Source organism: Orcinus orca, chromosome 13 (assembly GCF_937001465.1).
Source record: "Orcinus orca chromosome 13, mOrcOrc1.1, whole genome shotgun sequence".
Classification (NCBI taxonomy): domain Eukaryota; kingdom Metazoa; phylum Chordata; class Mammalia; order Artiodactyla; family Delphinidae; genus Orcinus; species Orcinus orca.
This window is the reverse complement of record NC_064571.1, coordinates 66,385,410-66,404,534: the sequence shown is the minus strand read 5'-3', so window position 1 is coordinate 66,404,534 and position 19,125 is coordinate 66,385,410. Positions and strand designations below refer to the sequence as shown.

Sequence of the window (19,125 nt, the reverse complement as noted above, 5' to 3'; positions counted from 1 at the left end):
TGCTTTTTGGAACTTTCTGGAATTTTTTTCCAAATATTTTCCATCTGCTGTTGGTTGAATTCGGATGCAGAACAACGGATACGGAGGGCCCATTGTATACATCTTGTTTACATGATATATGTATAAATCTAATAGATTTCACACAACAAAAAGTACCACAGGGTTCAAAAGAGGGTAGTTAGGAATTGAAATGAATCAGATGTGAAAGAAAGCATTTCAGAATGAGGAACTGGCCGAGGCACAGAGGCAGGAAAAGGGTGGGGAACAGTAAGAGGGAAACAGGGAGTAAGTCATTTTTGCAATAGCCTACACTTGTAGGGGAGTAGTGGTGGGGAAAAGCTAGATAAAGTTGTGGCCAGAATGTGGAGAGTCTTGGAAGCACTTGTAAACCTCACATTGTAAACAATGGGGTCTTTACTTCAATTAGTATTCCTTAGTTTTGGGAAACAAGAAACAAGAAACAATTACGGCTATTCCAAGTAAAAAGAGAAAGAGAAGAGAGAAAAAAAAGATAGGGAGATAGATAGTAGGAGAGAGAAAGAGAGAAGGAGGGAAGGAGAAAACAGAAGCAGAAAAATAGAGAAATAGACTGAACAGTTTTGGGATAGGTTATCAAGTAAGTGACCAGTCCAGGAACCTGGTAGTTCTGAGGATCTCAATGAAATAAACTGATAGAGCAGCTCTTTAGAACACTCAATTCTTACTACCTTCTACCCCAGTGTGTTTCCATCCAAGATTCCAGTTTCTAGGAGAGTATGGTTAACCTAGTGCTTCCACCTCTGTGATCTGGGAAGCAGGGTTCTGTGCTTGCAGCTCATGAGAATACAGGAAGCGAAGTCGAGTAGAATTAAAAAAAAAAAAAAAAAAAGGCCCAGTCTGAATTGCTCAGGAAGTATGGTATTACTGAGCAAAACCTAAGGATTCCCTTATTCAAACATTAGTTCTTCAGATTAGACATGTCAACACGTACTAATTTAATTAAATCTCTGGAACTGATGATTTCATCACAATGAGCTAACAGTTTCGTTTTCGGTGACCTTAAGTTTTTGTACGCCTCTACAACTGCTGTCCTCTCATAATAATTACTAAATTGGGACCCATTGCTTCTGTGATGGAACTCAGATCAACCAGCCTTTGCGGAAGACCTGGCAGAAAATGCTGAAAGAAATATAAGAAAACTATGACACCGTAAGATGGCCCTGAGAAGTAGCCGAGCGATCCCAGGCTGCAGCGGTCCCTCCAGTGAGTTGATAGCCTAAGTTCCCTGCTAAAGAGCTCCCAGGGTCAGCGAAGTCGACTGAGCGACTGGTCCCTACGGCAGACGTAGGCCGAACTGCGCACTGGGAAATGTAGTTCCATGGGGAAGGGACGGAGTGGCGGGAGCCGCACACGCGCACTAAGAGCTCAGGGCAACAAAGACGGCGGCGTGTGCGCACGCGCCTGAGAAAGACTCGGGAGGGCGTGCGCGTACGCGTGCGCGCCCGGCCGCGGTTCTGAGCTACCGAGCGGCTGAGGGGACAGAGAGGGAGGGGCAGGAGCTACCGACCGCAGGAGGAGGAGAAGGCGTTGTGCTCCTGGCCGAGCAAGGAGAAAGGGGCGGGGCTGGAGAGCAGCGCGCCGGGGTGCCGAGCTCCTGGGACCGGCGGGCGCGTGGGGGTCTGTGGCCCTTGCCGTCCCAGTGGCCGCCGCCGTCGCTTGGCTGCCGTCGGTCTGCGGGAGGCGGGTTATGGCGGCGGCGGCAGTGGGAGCTGTGAATGAGTTCTCCGGGTGGACGAGGGAAGAAGAAAGGCTCCGGCGGCCCCAGCAGCCCGGTGCCTCCCAGGCCTCCGCCCCACTGCCTGGCCCCCTCCCGCCCCGCCCCAAGGCCGGCCCCTTCGCCCCAATCGCCGCATAAGCGAAACCTGTACTACTTCTCCTACCCGCTGTTCGTAGGCTTCGCGCTGCTGCGTTTGGTCGCCTTCCACCTGGGGCTCCTCTTCGTGTGGCTCTGCCAGCGCTTCTCCCGCGCCCTCATGGCCGCCAAGAGGAGCTCCGGGGCCGCGCCGGCGCCGGCCTCGGCCTCGCCCCCGGCGCCAGTGCCAGGCGGGGAGGCCGAGCGCGTCCGAGCCTTCCACAAGCAGGCCTTCGAGTATATCTCCGTTGCTTTGCGCATCGATGAGGACGAGAAAGGTAACTGGGGGCCTGGGGGGAGGGGGCGGCGGCGCCGGGAAGAAAGCGGTGGGGTCGACGAGGGAGGGCAACACCTGCGTCCCTTTCCTGCGGGAGCCGGCGGTGCTCCTCCGTAATTGATCTGCCCAGTGAGACTGCTTCCTCGGGTTAGACCCTCATCCTCCACGATTCTCGGTTAAACACCTCTCTTCTCTCAGGCACCCTAGCCGGTGACTTTGTTTCAGACACTAGCCTACACCTACACTTCTGCATGACCCAAGTCCCTATGAGACACCCAGACGTGCTGTTGACAGTGACAGTTGTCCTAGAGTGACCACACAGATCCTTTCTAGCGCTGTAAACAGTGAGTGGCTTCCTCTGAGCCAGGTTTTCCAAAAGGTTTTGATATCGAAGAAGCTGTGCCTTGTTATAGGCTTTTAGTGAAAGCAGAGTACTGTAGTGTCAGAAAAAAAGAACAAATGGTGACTCAGTTTTGAAAGGAACAGCTGCATATGATTACAGCTGAATTTGCACTATTTTTAAAGTTTCATAACAGTCATTTTTATGAATGTAATGACTTCTAAGTATTTTTCAGTAAAGTTCTATTTTAGTATAAAACTTTTGCTCCTGGTTAATTTGATCTCATCTAAGTAAGTATTCCAAGGTAACCTCTAAATTTTTAAATTGAAATATTGAGTGAGGACTTCCCTTGTGGGGCAGTGGTTAAGAATCCGCCTGCCAACGCAGGGGACACGGGTTTGATCCCTGGTCCGGGAAGATCCCACATGCCGTGGAGCAACTAAGCCCATGCACCACAACTACTGAGCCTGCGCACCTAGGGCTGGTGCTCCACAACAAAAGAAGCCACTGCAATGAGAAGGCTGCACTTGCAGCAATGAAGAAGACTCAGTGCAGCCAAAAATAAATAAATAAATAAATATTTAAAAAATTGAGTGAATAGGATTAATTTATAATACCATTTTACAATAAAATTTAAAGATTTCTATTTCTGAATGAAAGCAAGGGTACTACATCCTTCAGATTTCTTTTAAGCTAACGTTTTTTAGTCTTTCTATAGGCTAGGCACTGTGTGCTCTTAGCTTTACATGTGTTACCTGTTTAGTCCTCAGAGTTACCCTGTGAGGTGAAGGTACTGTTAGTATCAGCATTTTACAGATGAACAAACTGAGGTTCAAAAGATTAAAGCAGGTCATTCCAAACCTATGCTAATTGCTAATGCCAATTTTTTTGATGGAGTTAGAAGGAGTCTTATAGCATTTTGAAAATCCCTCCTTTTGTCCCAACTCCAGTATGCTGAGATCTTCTTTTCCCTCTAACTACTCATTTTCATTGTCCATTAGTTTAAAAAAAAAAAAAGCAATCTGCAGTTCATTTGTAGTGTCTCCACTACCAACTCCAGAAACTGTTCTAGAATGTCGGTTTTGTTGAAACTTATTTCCTTTGTGAGGCCTTGGACTGAGAAGTAGGATATAAGGAAAGAGGCAGGTATTCATGGGTTTTGGAGTGTAAGGACAGAGTGGAGGTTAAGAACGTTGAAGAAAGGAGGCGTGGGGCTTCCCTGGTGGCGCAGTGGTTAAGAATCTGCCTGCCAATTCTGGGCACATGGGTTCAATCCCTGGCCTGGGAAGATCCCACAGGCTGTGGAGCAACTAAGCCCATGCGCCACAACTACTGAGCCTGCGCTCTAGAGCCCATGCTCTGCAACAAGAGAAGCCACGACAATGAGAAGCCTGCGCACCACAATGAAGAGTAGCCCCCACTTGCCTCAACTAGAGAAAGCCTACGCGCAGCAACGATGACCTAATGCAGCCAAAAATAAAAACAAATAAATAAATAAATTTATTTTTTAAAAAAAGGAGGCACATTTAAGAAAAGAATACCGGGCTTCCCTGGTGGCGCAGTGGTTGAGAGTACGCCTGCTGATGCAGGGGACACGGGTTCGTGCCCCAGTCTGGGAAGATCCCATATGCCGCGGAGCAGCTGGGCCTGTGAGCCATGGCCGCTGAGCCTGCACGTCCGGAGCCTGTGCTCCGCAACGGGAGAGGCCACAACAGTGAGAGGCCCGTGTACCGCAAAAAAAAAGAGAAAAAAATACCATGTGTTTTGGGAGGGAAGTCTTTAATCGCTTCATTCTTTTTTTAATATATATTTAAAATATTTATTTATTTGTTTTTGGCTGCGTTGGGTCTTCGTTGCTGCCTGTGGGCTTTTTCTAGTTGTGGCGAGTGCGGGGTGCTGTTTGTTGAGGTGCACAGGCTTCTCATTGCGGTGGCTTCTCTTGTTGCGGAGCACAGCCTCTAGGCGTGTGGGCTTCAGTAGTTTTGGCTTGCAGGCTCAGTAGTTGTGGTGCCCGGGCTTAGTTGCTCCACGGCATGTGGGATCTTCCCGGACCAGGGCTCAAACCCCTGTCCCCGGCATTGGCAGGCGGATTCTTAACCACTGCGCCACCAGGGAACTCCATGTTGCTTCATTTTTTATCTCTAAGGAGCATCCACGATCTAGGGAGGATGAAGAAGCATATCATTATCCCTTCCTAGAGAAGCACTGTTTTATTGCACTATTTTATTATAATAGAGTCCTTTGAAGTTTACTAATCTAGGTCAAAAGTTGTTTTAGAATAGAGGGAATATATTTAAGGGTAGATCAATTCCAGTAAATACAAGGAAATTTTGTTAACACTGGGTGATGGGAGTTGGGAGGTAGCATAAGAGGTCAAGGAAAACTTAGGTATTAAAAAAAAGGATCCTGGACTCTTAGATTTAAAGAGAAATCAGTTCCATGTGAGGGGTAAGTAATGGAAGTGGAATTCAGACCTTGGGTTTCATGCTGGTGACTTATCTTTGGGTATCACATATATACCTCTATCTATTATATTTAATTCCTCTTAAAATATTTACTGTAAATATTTTCAGCAATCTCTGTACCACGTATTTCACTCTCAGCTGATAATGTTTCTATTCAAAGGTTTTGCTTTATTTATACAGTTAGTTTATAAAGTGGACAGCAGAACAGGCAATGATAACTCTAGTTTGAATTCTACAACTGATGCATTATATGAGAAAATAAATTAGATCAAACCGAAACAAATTAGTTATATTAATTTTCCTTTGACAGTGAAGTAAAACTGAGTTTACGTTGTCGTGGTTCTCTTCTATCTCAAAGTTTTCCTTTAGCATATTGAAAATTTTTTTACTTTACCTTTAATTCAGTGGTTGCCGGAGTTCACATTTGAAGTCTATTTGCCTCTCAGCCATCCTTGACAATACAGAACTTAATTTCAGAAGAATTTTATTCTCCCTCTTTCCTACTGCATCAAAATACATACGAACAAATTGAAATGAATTGGATAGTGTTCAAAGGTTTCCTAACTCTGTAGTTAGCCCCAAACCATTAAGGGGCTAGTAATGTCATGCAGTCCCTTTCTGTTAAAAACTTGACCTAGCTTCTAAATATACTGAAAGCCACTTTATTTCATCAGGTGAAGTGGGCTATTTCAGACTGTAGTGATATTAGTTAATTGACACATTTGGTGCCTTCAAATAATAAAGGCCAAATTAAATCTTATTTTAACAAGGTAATACATAAATGTGGTTTATAAGGTGGCTGTTTATTTTGAATTTTATTCTTTTTTATGGCATACTCAACTTTGACACTGAATTTTCATAAAGGCCTAAATTTATCTGAAACCAAGCAATTTTCTAAAAAAAATTTATTTTTTCTCTGCGTGTGGGCTTTCTCTAGTTGCGGCAAGCGGGGGCTACTCTTTGTTGTGGTGTGCGGGCTTCTCATTGCGGTGCCTTCTCTTGTTGCAGAGCACGGGCTCCAGGTGCGCGGTTTTCAGTAGTTGTGGCACATGGGCTCAGTAATTGTGCCTTGCGGGCTCTAGAGTGCAGGCTCAGTAGTTGTGGCGCACGGGCTTAGTTGCTCCACGCCATGTGGGATCTTCCCGGACCAGGGCTCGAATCCATGTCGCCTGTATTGGCAGGCGGATTCTTAACCACTGCGCCACCAGGGAAGCCCCTGTTTGTTTTATATGAAGCAGGTTCTCTGTCTTTTAATTCCAAGGGCCCCTTGGAATACTTGGGGGAGGAGAGAAGGTTGTAATAGTGGTTCTTTGGATTAACCAGAACATGACCTAACATGCTTTGGGTGGCTCCTGCTGATAGACAAGCCTGGGGTCTCCTGAGTAATACAGTGGTGCAGGTTCTTCAGGTGTGGCTCAGTTACCTCAAGTGTGTAGGACTTGACAGACAGTAAGGGCCCAATGTATTGTATGAAAGAGAGAGAGCCAGTTTCTCAGGATAAGATAGGGCTGCAGCATCTGGCATCAAAGATAGAAGTTATCTAAATAAAATCCTTTTTTATTTATTCCTAGTCAGTTTATATTTAAAATGGAAGGTTTTTAAAAAAATTAATTACCATGTACTATAATTTCATATAATCCAATGTAGTACTTTATTTAAAACACACAAAATACTTGCTTATCCACATCTATTTTCAGAAGGTGAAGCTAGAGATTAGAAATCAGAAGTATCAGATTTGGTATACTTTCTTTTATTCCTAAAAACTATTAGATACCATTTTGAAAGGATTGATTTCAGACAATTTTCTTGTGCCTAATTTCTGCTTTAAATGATTAGAACAAGGAAAGAATTATTCTGATGGATGGACATTCTGATAATATCATACTTTTCCCAGAGAATAACATTATTTTTTATTAAATAAACAATAAACACTTTATATTTCTCTTCAAGAATATTTAGTGGCATTTGCACTAAAGCGACAAAAAGGCAGCCACTTTTACGAACTTCATTCCTTGTTCTGTTTTTAGCTGATTTTTATTGCAGTTTATATTCTTCCTAGTACAGAATACAGTTGAACTGTATAAAACTCACCTGGTAACTAGATTCCTAAGATTATTGTTAGTCATCCTGATGACAATTAAGGGATAGTCAGTAAACGGATATTAAATTATTGAAGAAGGATCTTCCCTAACCCTTCCTGCCTCTTTTTCACTATCTTATTCTCTGTGCTCTACCTAATAGTAGTTGGATTTTTCAATTACGGCAAAGTGTAGATTCTCTACTTTTCTACTCGTTTTCCACTCTCTTGACCTGTATAAGATCAGTGAAGGTATTAATCAGTGACCTAGGCTTTTTTTATCTTGCTTTGTGAATTATTAACAAATGCTCATGCTAGACATCCTATAGAATAAAACATCTTTGAGCACACTCACATTTCAGTGGTTCATTCTGGTAGTGAGGAAAGAAAAATGTCAAAATCCACAATTTTCTTGGAACTAGTAAGTGTTTTACAGCTATATAGGTATAGCATAGACATTATACTTATTCACATATCTTTCTGTTCTTTTGCAGATAGTTTATGTTGCAGTAGAGAGGGAGAGAATTAGTTTGTTGTTCTTAAGTGGATTTTGTCAGTTCCTTTCAGTGAGCTTTCACTAGAACACCCATCCATGGCTGAACAAGTGGGATTTATTACTTATTGTAACCAAGAGAACACACACCATGGGGAACCATGGTGTATCTCAGGAAAAGGCTAAAAAGAACTTATAGAATTTGGGCTTGTATTAGGTGATTTTAAGGAGAATTGAAGGAAGCAGGGTTTTGCTCTGGATTGGATGTTTTCAGGAATTGGGGATAATTATGTGATTAAGTATCTTAAATCTAACCCACAAAGAGAGAAGACTAGAGTGAGGATGAAGCTGCAATTGGTTAAGAAGTAGTCATTAGCCCGAAGAGGGGGATGTTTGGTGTTTCATGGCTTGGCCAATGTTCACATTTTGTCTGTGTTTAGACATGATTGTAGAGTGGTCTCATTTTTGTCTTCATCCATCATGATCACAGAGTGACCTTGTCTGATGTTGTCTGATGTTCCACAATTCTGTGGAATTGTTTATACTCAGTAGAACACCAAGGCTTAGTTGTAATGTCAGGTCATTTCCTTGTTACACCAAGGCTTAGTTGACGGTACCAGCTCCTCGATGTCAGGGGCTGCTTTTCTTTATCTCAGGTTTGAGAGTCTAATTTTATCCTTTTTAAATTGCAGTGCCTCTTATCCAAATTGACATTTGAATTCTGGCTCCACAGGATCTTGGACAAGTTACTTATTATTAGACTGAGATAATGTTTGTAAAATACTTAGTGTCTGCACATAGTAGGTCCTCAGAAAATGGGAACTATTGTTATTTATTTATTTATTTTACAAACTTTTAAAAAATTTTATTTATTTAATTTACTTATTTTTGGCTGTGCTGTGTCTTCGTTGCTGTGCACGGGCTTTCTCTAGTTGTGGCGAGTGGGGGCTACTCTTCGTTGGGGGCTACTCTTCGTTGCGGTGCATGGGCTTCTCATTGCGGTGGCTTCTTGTTGTGGAGCACGGGCTCTAGACGCATGGGCTTCAGTAGTTGTGGCATGAGAGCTGAGTGGTTGTGGCTCACAGGCTCTAGAGCACAGGCTCAGTAGTTGTGGTGCACGGGCTTAGTTGCTCCGCAGCATGTGGGATCTTCCTGGACCAGGGCTCGAACCCATGTCCCCTGCATTGGCAGGCGGATGCTTTTTTTTTTAAGATGTTGGGGGTAGGAGTTTATTAATTAATTAATTTATTTTTGCTGTGTTGGGTCTTCGTTTCTGTGCCAGGGCTTTTTCTAGTTGTGGCAAGCGGGGACCACTCTTCTTCGCAGTGCGTGGGCCTCTCACTATCATGGGCTCTCTTGTTGCAGAGCACAGGCTCCAGACGCGCAGGCTCAGTAGTTGTGGCTCACGGGCCCAGTTGCTCTGTGGCACGTGGGATCCTCCCAGACCAGGGCTCGAACCCGTGTGCCCTGCATTAGCAGGCAGATTCTCAACCACTGCATCACCAGGGAAGCCCTGGCAGGCGGATTCTTAACCACTGTGCCACCAGGGAAGTCCCAAACTATTGTTATTAATTTTACAGTTCTTTTAAGGTTAACAGCCTCTAGAGGTTATGTTAGAACATTGTTAAACCTTGATACCTAGTTTTTACTACTCTTTTTATGAAACAGCAGCAGTCTAAATGAGATTTGAGGAAGAAGGCGTATTATCTGAAGAGTGATATAAAAATATTTTTGCTAATTGTGACCCTTTGTTCAGAAAAAACAGATGGAAGTCTCCCCTTAGCGTCGCTTAGTATCCTAGCTTTTTATTACAAAAGAGATGAAATGATTTTTTATTCTCATGTATGTACTCGTGTATGAATGCAAGCTCTTTTTTTTTTTTTTTTTTTTTTTTTGCGGTACATGGGCCTCTCACTGTTGTGGCCTCTCCCGTTGCGGAGCACAGACTCCGGACGTGCAGGCTCAGTGGCCATGGCTCACTGGCCCAGCTGCTCCCGCGGCATGTGGGATCCTCCCGGACCAGGGCACAAACCTGTGTCCCCTGCATCGGCAGGCGGACTCTCAACCACTGCGCCACCAGGGAAGCCCTGAATGCAAGCTCTTGATAGAGAATTGGAAAATACCAAAAATGCACAGAAGAAAATTAAAATTACCTACCATCCATAGTAAATTAAAAAAGACTTAAAGAAGACAAATTGATTGAAATTCTTAAGGTTTAAAGAAAATGTCCAAAACTGTAATGATTCCTTTACATGGGATTCAAAACCTTTCCAATTAAATGGGAAAAAATAAATCTTAACTTCAGAAATAAACCTTGATGGTTGAACATGAAAGCAAATATGGCCTTTTTTTGCTGAATTAAAACAGAGTAGAAAGGATCCTTTCTGTGATAGTGAACTATGAGAGAATTAATCAGGGGGCTGTTAGTCTGATGCTTCATGGTCTCTGTGGTTTATTGTGGATTAGCACACATTAAAATGTACTGTAAGATTTTTAAAGATACCCGTTATTCCGCTAATGTGACACTTGCAAGTTGCTAGCAAAAAATTGTGTAGGAAAATGGATGTACTTACTCCCTGGAATTGTTTGTAGAATGATGCTTAAGAAGGACTAAATAGATAAGTTAAAAGCAGTGGGCTTTATGAGCTAAAATACAACAGTGCATACAGTTCCGGAGTAGAAGGATTTATATTTATTAACAAATTTACTAAGTATGATAAAGGTAATTTTTTACATATCTCTTTATTAAAGTATTATCGCATGCCCTATTTCATTTGATCTTTGCTACAACTCATGAGGTAAAAGAAATGTCATCTTGTTTTTAGGTAAGGAGACTAAAACTCAGAGAAATTGCCAGACTTTGTCAAAGTCATACAGCTATTAAATGATGGAGAAAGACTTAAATCTCTGTCTTCTAACTCACATACTTACAAACTGACATCCTACCTCGCTACCCAAACTACTCACGTTTTGACCCTTCTTGTGGCAATCTGGGTACCACTAACATGTGAGTGAAAAGATTCAGTTGATGATTCACAAATTAGTCTGCTATTCTTTTTTTTTTAAACAGAATGTAGATTTACTTTTTAAAAAATTAATTAATTAATTTGGCTGTGTTGGGTCTTAGCTGCAGCACACGGGGTCTTCATTGTGAGATCTTTTGTTTCACGCATGGGCTCTTTGTTGTGGCGTGCAGGCTTCTCTGGTTGTGGTGCGTGGGCTCAGTAGTTGCGCGTGTGGGCTTAGTTGCCATGCGGCATGTGGGATTTTAGTTCCCTGACCAGCGATTGAACCTGTGTCCCCTGCACTGGAAGGCGGATTCTTAACCACTGGACCACCAGGGAAGTCCCTCCACTATTATTATCTTCATTTAAAGATGGATAACATCAGTATTTTTGTTGCTTGTACAGTAACACAACTCTAAAATAATGCACAAATATAGAAAGTGAAAATCTTCTGTAATCTTATCCTTAGGGAGATGATTACTGATAAGTTTCCTGATTTTGTCTAGTTACATAAACGTAAATATTCATTAGAGGAAAAGAACCATGTTACATAGAAACTGATCTGTAACCTTTTTCACTTAATGTATGGGGACTCACTTTCCGTTTCAATATATTTAATCTTCCTCCTCTATTTTTTTCAGTTTTTAAGTACACTTTTATTAAAGCATACATAAAGTGCACAGTTAGTGTGTTGCTTAATGAATTATTAAACTGAGCACAGCAGTTTGAAACCCCACCAGGTCAAGAAATAGAATATTACTCCAGAAGCCTGCCTTTCTCATCCTCCCTTCTGCTCACTACCTTTCCCCACCCTTCACAAAGGTATCTTCAATTCCTGACTTCTTACACCATAAATCACCTTTACCTGATCTTGAGCTTTATCAGTGAAATCATACAGTATGTGTTCTTTTTATGTATGGCTCCTTTTGCTCAACATTATGCTTGTCAGATTAATCCTTGAGGTTACTTGTGGCAGTAATTGTTCATTTTCATTGCTGTATACCAGGGAGCAGCAAACTGCCTATAATGGGTCATTTAGTAATTTTTTTTTTATTGTAGTAAAAGATAGATAACAAAATTTGCCATTTTAGTCAATTAAAGTCTGCAAATCATTGGCATTAAATACATTCACAGTACTGTGTAACCATCACCACTATCCATTTCTAGAGCTTTTCATCATCCCAAACAGCAACTCTGCATCCATTAAACAATAACTCCCCATTTCCTCTTCTCCATACTCCCTTCCTCCCAGTCCCTGATTAACCTCTGTTCTGCTTTCTGTCTCTATGAATTTGCATATTCTGGGTACCTCATATAAGTGGAATCATACAATGTCTGTCCTTTTGTGTCTGACATTTCACTTAGCATTTCAATGTTTATCAGCCTTGTAGCATATAACAGATTTCATCCCTTTTTGAGGCTGAATAATATTCCATTGTATGTATATACCACATTTTGTTTATTCCTTCATCTGTTGATGGATATTTGGGTTGTTTCCATCTGTTGTTAATAATGCTACTATAAACATTGGTGTACAAGTCTCTGAGTTCCTTTTCAATACTTTTGAGTATCCACCTAGGAATAGAATTGCTGGATCATAAGGTAATTATTATGTTTAATTTTTTGAGTGACTGCCAAACTGCTTTCCACAGCAGCTTTGCATTTTTTAAGCATATTTTTAAAAATTAATTAATTATTTTCTTTAATCTTTGGCTGCGTTGGGTCTTCATTACCGCAAGTGTGCTTTCTCTACTTGCGGTGAGCGGGGGCTACTCTTTGTTGCGGTATGCGGGCTTCTCATTGAGGTGGCTTCTTTTGTTCCGGAGCACGGGCTCTAGGCACATGGGCTTCAGTAGTTGTGGCTCACAGGCTCTAGAGCGCAGGCTCAGTGTTTGTGGCTCAAGGGCTTAGTTGCTCTGCAGCATGTGGGATCTTCCCGGACCGGGGCTCAAACCCGTGTCACCTGCATTGACAGGTGGATTCTTAACCACTGCACCACCAGGGAAGTCCCCAGCTTTGCATTTTTACATTCCCAGCACCAGTGCACAAGGGTTTCTAATTTCTTCATGTTTGTTAGTTTCAAGATTTGCTTGTTTTATTTTTATTTATATTTATTTATTTTTACTTTATTTTTTCGTCTTTTGGCCACACCACGCGGCATGTGGGATCCTAGTTCCCCAACCAGGGATCGAACCCGAGGCCCCTGCATTGGAAGTGTGGAGTCTTAACCACTGGACCGCCAGGGAAGTCTCTGTCTTTTTAAATAACGGCCATATGTGAAGTGGTATTGCATCATGGTTTTGATTTGCATTTCACTAATGACTTATGATATCAAGCATCTTTTCATGTGCTTATTGGCCATTTGCATATCTTCTTTGGAAAAATGTCTATTCAAGTCCTTTGCCCATTTTTGCATTCTCTTGGTTTTTTGTTGAACCATTTAATAAATATTTCTCTCTTTTTTTGGAATTTTGAATTTTATTTTATTTATTTGTTTATGCAGCAGGTTCTTATTAGTTATCTATTTTATACATATTAGTGTATATATTTAATAATTATTTCAAGTGCTCTTTCAAAACTATTCAACACTCTCATATAGGGGGTGTGATCCAGTAAAGCTTTATATACAAAAACAGGCAGCTGACTCTATTTGGCTCTTGGGCTGTTTTTGGTCCTAGATTATATAGTTCACTTGTAGTTCTCATTATTGGCTATTAATTTTAACTACCACTACAACCATTGTAAGTTTCTGCCATCCCAATCTTCTCTTGATTTGATGTAGTCTGTTGGTTGAGTTTGAATGTTGTTGGGGCCCATATAGGAAAGAGGGAACTGTGTAAGGGAAACTAAGAACTGTTCAAGTATCATGAAGGCCTTTTGTGTGCTGGACGCCATTGTAAGGTTTGATTTTTCTGCCATAATTTAGTCAAAAGGGGGAATTCCCTGACGGTCCAGTGTCAGGACTTGGCGCTCTCACTGCCAGGGCCTGGGTTCAATCCCTGGTCGGGGAACTAAGATCCCACAAGCTGCATGGCATGGCCAAAAGTTAAAAAAAAATTCAGTCAGAAGGATGATCACGTAGGAGCTTATGGGCTTGTAGTTTCCCCTAATTTAGGGGACTGAAGTGATTTGAGTGTGGGTGTCAGCCCTTGTACAGGCTGGCCTAGTTCATAACTCTTCAGTGATGCAGGGTCCCAACCAAAATCTTGGAATCATTGCTGCTTATTCTCCTTGGCATGCCCTGGAATTCATTTTTTGTCAGCTTAGTCCCATGAGTCTGCTGAAAGCTCTGCTTAGTTTCTTGGTCACATTTGCATTCAGAATTGACAATTGTTTCAAGCAAAAAAGTGCCCCAAGTCATAGGTTCACCTCTGTTGGCTCTTCTCTTTTCCATATTTTGGTAATTTTTTAAAACAGCCATCCTAATGGGTGTGAAATGTCCCCTCCTTCCAAATTTTAGTAATTTTCATACTGTTTTGAAAATTCTCTGATCCCTTCAAACAGATGTTTTAAAAATATTTTTCTAGTTTTTCTCTTCTAATCTTACTCTTGTAATCAAAATTTTAGTTCTGGTATTATAATTCAAGTCACAACAAATGTTCTTATACATAAATGTTGGAGTATTGCACTCTTAAAACATCAGATTTATTGAGGTATAATTTACATAAAGTTTACCCTATTTAGGGATCTATAGTTCAGTGAGTTATGACAAAGAGCTGTGTAAACCATCACCACACTCAATATATTGAATGTTTTATCACCCCAAAATCTCCCTTGTGCCTCTTTGTAGTCCGTCCCTTTGCCTCCCCCTTAGCCTCTGGCAATCACTAATCTGATTCGTCCCTCTAGTTTTGTCTTCACTGAATGTCATGTAAATGGCATTATATAGTGTGTAGCCTCTTGTGTCTGGCTTTTTTCACTTAGCATGTTTTTGAGATTCATCTATGTTCCTACATGTATCAGTATTTTGTTCTTTTTATTGCTGAGTAGTAGTCTATGTATGGTTGTATCACAATTTGTTAATATGTTCACTAAATGATGGACATCTGGGTTGTTTCCAGTTTTTAGCTCTTATGAATAAAGCTGGTAAACATTCATGTACAGGTCTTTGATGTTTTTATTTCTTAGGGTAAATACATAGAAGAAGGGCTGGTCATGTGGTAAGTATATGTTAATGTCATGAGGAACTACCGAAGTCTTCCAAAATGGCTGTATCATTTTGTAGTCACACCTGCAAATGTGACTTGTAACTTTTTTCCATTCAAAATTAAAATCTTGGAGTTTTAATTTGTAGTTCCCTAACAGCTAATGATCTTGAACATCTTTTCTTGTGTTTATTTGCCATGTATGTCTCTTCTTTGGTAAAGTGTATGTTTTGATCTTTTGCACACTATTTTTAAATGACTTTTTAAAATATCATAAGAAATAATAATATAAGAGTTCTCTATATATTCTCTTTACAAGACGTTTATTAGACATATCGTTTTGCAAATATTCTCTCCCAGTCAATCTGTGGCCTGTCTTTACATTGTCGGATCCATCTTTTGAAGAGCAAGATCTTTTAATTTTTATGAAGTCTGGCTTATCAGTTTTTTCCTCTTTTTAAAAAATTTATTTATTTATTTATTTTTGGCTGTGTTGGGTCTTTGTTGCTGCGTGCAGGCTTTCTCTAGTTGCGGTGAGCGGGGGCTACTCTTTGATGTGGTGCATGGGCTTCTCATTGCGGTGCCTTCTCTTGTTGTGGAGCACGGGTTCTAGGCGGGTGGACGTCAGTAGTTGTGGCTCACGGGCTCAGTAGTTGTGGCTCACAGGCTCTGGAGTGCAGGCTCCGTAGTTGTGGTGCACAGGCTTAGTTGCTCCGTGGCATGTGGGATCTTCCCAGACCAGGGCTCGAACCCCTGTCCCCTGCATTAGCAGGTGGATTCTTAATCACTGCGCCACCAGGGAAGTCCCACTTTTTTCCTCTTAAGGTTTGTGATTTTTATGTTCTAAGGAGTGTCTGCCTAAGCCAAGATCACAAAGAATTTTGTCTATGTTTTCTTCTGTAAATTTTATATTTTTAGGTTTTACATTTAGGTCTGTGATCCATTTCAAGTTAATTTTTGTATGTCACGTGAAGTTTTTTTGTGTATGGGTGTCTGTTATTCCAGTGTCATTTTTTGAAAAAGCTGTTCTTTCTCCATTGAATTACCTTGTCATCTTTGTCAAAGTCAAATCAATGATATATGTGGGGTCTATTTCTGGACTTCTGTTCCATTGATTTTTTTTTTTTTTTTTTTTGTGGTATGCGGACCTCTCACTGCTGTGGCCCCTCCCGCTGTGGAGCACAGGCCCCGGACGCGCAGGACCAGCAGCCACGGCCCACAGGCCCAGCCGCTCCGCGGCATGTGGGATCTTCCCAGACCGGGGCATGAACCCGTGTCCCCTGCATCGGCAGGAGGACTCCCAACCACTGCACCACCAGGGAAGCCCTGGTATTTTTTTTTAATTTTCTTTCTTTTTTGTTTTTGGCTACGTCGGGTCTTAGTTGTGGCATGCAGGATCTTCGTTGAGGCATGTGGGATCTTTCATTGTGGCGCTCAGACTTCTTTCTAGTTGTGGCGTGTGGGTTTTTTTCTCTCTCTAGTTGTGGCACGTGGACTCCAGGGCGCGTGGACTCTGTAGTTTGTGGCACGCGGGCTCTCTTGTTGAGGTGCGTAAGCTCAGTAGTTGTGGTGTGCAGGCTTAGTTGCCCTGCAGCATGTGGGATCTTAGTTCCCTAACCAGGGATCAAACCCACATCTCCTGCATTGGACGGCAGATTCTTTACCACTGGACCACCAGGAAAGTCCCTCTGTTCCATCGATTTATATGTCTATCCTTTCTCTGGTGGTCTTGTACTTTTAGGTAAGAAATATCTGTGCATTTTCTACTGTCACACTGACTTAACGAGATTCAAATAATGCAGTAAATCAACTTCCTGTTACCAACCGAATGTTAGGTAGTAGAGTAATAATTGAGCATGTGATTTTATTTGTAATCAGTCATTTCACTTGCCTCCCTGTAATGTGGTAAAACGCCTTAAAAGATTTTGTTCAGATGTTGCCAGTGAGAACTGTCATACACTGCTGTTAGGAGTATAAATTGGCACAAGCACTCTCAAAAAGCATTTTGTTGATTTCTGGTAAATGGAGAATATGTGATGAACTATGACTCATCAATTCTACTTCTTAAGCATATACTCAAAAGAAACTGGCACATGTACATAGGGGGACAGGTACAAGAATGTTTATTGCAACTATTTGAAATATTGAAAAACTGGAAACAACCTATATATCTTTTAATACGAGATAGTTGAATAAATTGTAGGATGGTATAGGATACTATACAGAGTCAAAATGAATGAACTAATCTCTGTATAGCAACATAGATCTAAAAAGCAATGTAAATTTTTAAAATAAAATGATATCAATAAAGTAGGAACAATAGAAAAATATATACAAGTAAGGTAGACACTCAATTCACGATAGTGGTTTCTGGGAAGGAAAGGAGCATGAGAATGGGAAGAGGCACAAAAAAGGAACTTCTGTTGTATCTGTTAAGTTGCAGTTCATTTTTAAAATTTTTAAGTAAATACGATATTGTTATCAATATTCCCACCACACAGAATGCAAATGCTATTTTACTGTTTTTTGTAGTTTACCCCTTTTTTAAAATTAAAAAACCAAAAATACATGTAAACAGATATTTTCTTCATAAAAAACTAGAAGGTAAGCATCCAAATAGTTTGAATTGACTTACAACAGATTCTTAATAATTTCTTCATGTGTCATTATCAAGTACTTATTGAGCACTTACTCTGGATCAGACACTGTGTAAAATACTAATGGCATTTTATATGGGTAATAAGTAAGAAATTACCCTGTCCAAGGGGCTAAATCTAGTTAGTGATTTATTTTGGGGGTGGAGGAAGGTAGGTAGGAGGTACACACTCATAAGGGGACAGTATTTCTTAGTTGTTGTGTGGTGTTTATAATAAGACTTCATCTATTCTGTGTTATCAAGAGAGTCATGATATTTTATTGATTTTGAAATTTCAAATTAAAGAATGGCATGGGGATTTTTGTTTGATTAAATAGGGACATGAGTAGGGAAAAATGAAAAACAGTTCTTATGCATGATTTCCACCTTTGCTTTACTGTATCTCTATATTAGCCACTTATGAGGCTTTGCAGAGTCTAAGGACTAAGAAACTAATTTTTAAAAACAATGAAATTTGCATATAATTGTTAACACTTTAAAGAAGTATCCTACACATATTTTGATTATGCTGAATTTTTAGGTCCTTTTGAAGATTAATTTTGGATCAAGGATAAATGTCATGTTTCAAAGAAAATAGAAATGTGTTACTTAATGGCCACACTTGTAATCTCATATACCAGTTCTCATGGTGCAATCATTTATGAAATAAAAGCTAACTCTGAAAGGAGCACCCATGAACATGTTACATCATATTTGACTACAGTTAGATTAAACAATGCTTTTTTCCTCATTATTATTGAAATCGTATTTATTTTTCCTAATAGTATATATTTTAAAAACCATTTATTTAAAATAAAATCTTGAATATTTATTTCTCTAATACAACATTTCAGTAGTTATAAGCATCAATACCATGAGATGATAAACAAATAAAGAATCACAGCTCTAAAATTTTGAGAAACGTTGATGTCTGTATCTCCCTCTTGCAGAGCCACATATACATTAAGATGCTAAAGTCCTAAGAAGTCACAGAGTAACAGTTTTCAGACTTGTTTGATCACAACTCTTTTTTTCATGTATCTCCTAATAAGAGCATGCTTTGGAAAATGTTTAGTGTATTCTTAGGGTATACTTGTGATTTATACAAATAATTATTTCTATTTTAAAGTAGGACAAAAGGAGCAAGCTGTGGAATGGTATAAGAAAGGTATTGAAGAACTAGAAAAAGGAATAGCTGTCGTAGTTACAGGACAAGGTAAGGTTATATTTACGTTTGTTTAGTAGCATCCGAAATTGTGTTCACATGATTGTCCTGATTTCAGATCCTTTTATCTTAATAAAGGTATTTAACAGATTTTTTAATGTTCTTGTTAAAGTTAATGCTTTATTACCTATGCTAAAAATGAAGTTGTAACCAGGTATGTTCAAACTTGATTATTGTATTACTTGTGTCCTCCTTGGAACCGCTGTTCATATGTTAACCCTATTTTTAAACCTGTTTTTGAAACCTCATCCTTTCCTCATTGTCGAGGCAGGCAAGGAGTGGTTATTTCACAGACTCCCTTTTACACTGTGGGTAATGCTTGACTGCATGTTAAAATATGAGCTGTAATGTCTGACTTTGATTCACACATGGCTTTTTAAAACCAAAAAATTATTTCTCATCTTTACTTTCCTGTCACATCAAATTAAAAATTAGTCTAAGGACTTCCCTGGTGGCACAGTGGTTAAGAATCCACCTGCCAATGCAGGGGACACAGGTTCAATCCCTGGTCCAGGAAGATCCCACATGCCATGGAGCAACTAAGCCTGTGTGCCACAACTAGTGAGCCTGCG

At 40.6% G+C, this 19,125-nt stretch overlaps 1 protein-coding gene across 9 annotated transcripts in view; it reads left to right on the top strand.

The window, feature by feature from the left end:
- The first annotated feature begins 1,475 nt into the window (after positions 1-1,475).
- SPAST (spastin) overlaps positions 1,476-19,125 on the top strand; it is a 62,470-nt gene continuing 44,820 nt past the window's right edge. For 5 of the 9 annotated variants that reach the window (XR_004482480.2, XR_004482479.2, XM_049696323.1 and 2 more), the window contains exons 1-2: positions 1,498-2,169; positions 18,458-18,544. Coding sequence is in view for 7 of the 9 variants with exons in the window: in XM_049696323.1 (XP_049552280.1) it covers positions 1,755-2,169; positions 18,458-18,544 (502 nt within the window). In the remaining 2 variants the exon portion in view is untranslated. Of the gene's footprint in view, positions 2,170-18,457; positions 18,545-19,125 lie in introns of all 9 variants that reach the window. The other 4 variants (XM_004268194.2, XM_049696325.1, XM_049696324.1 and 1 more) reach the window with 4 other exon arrangements.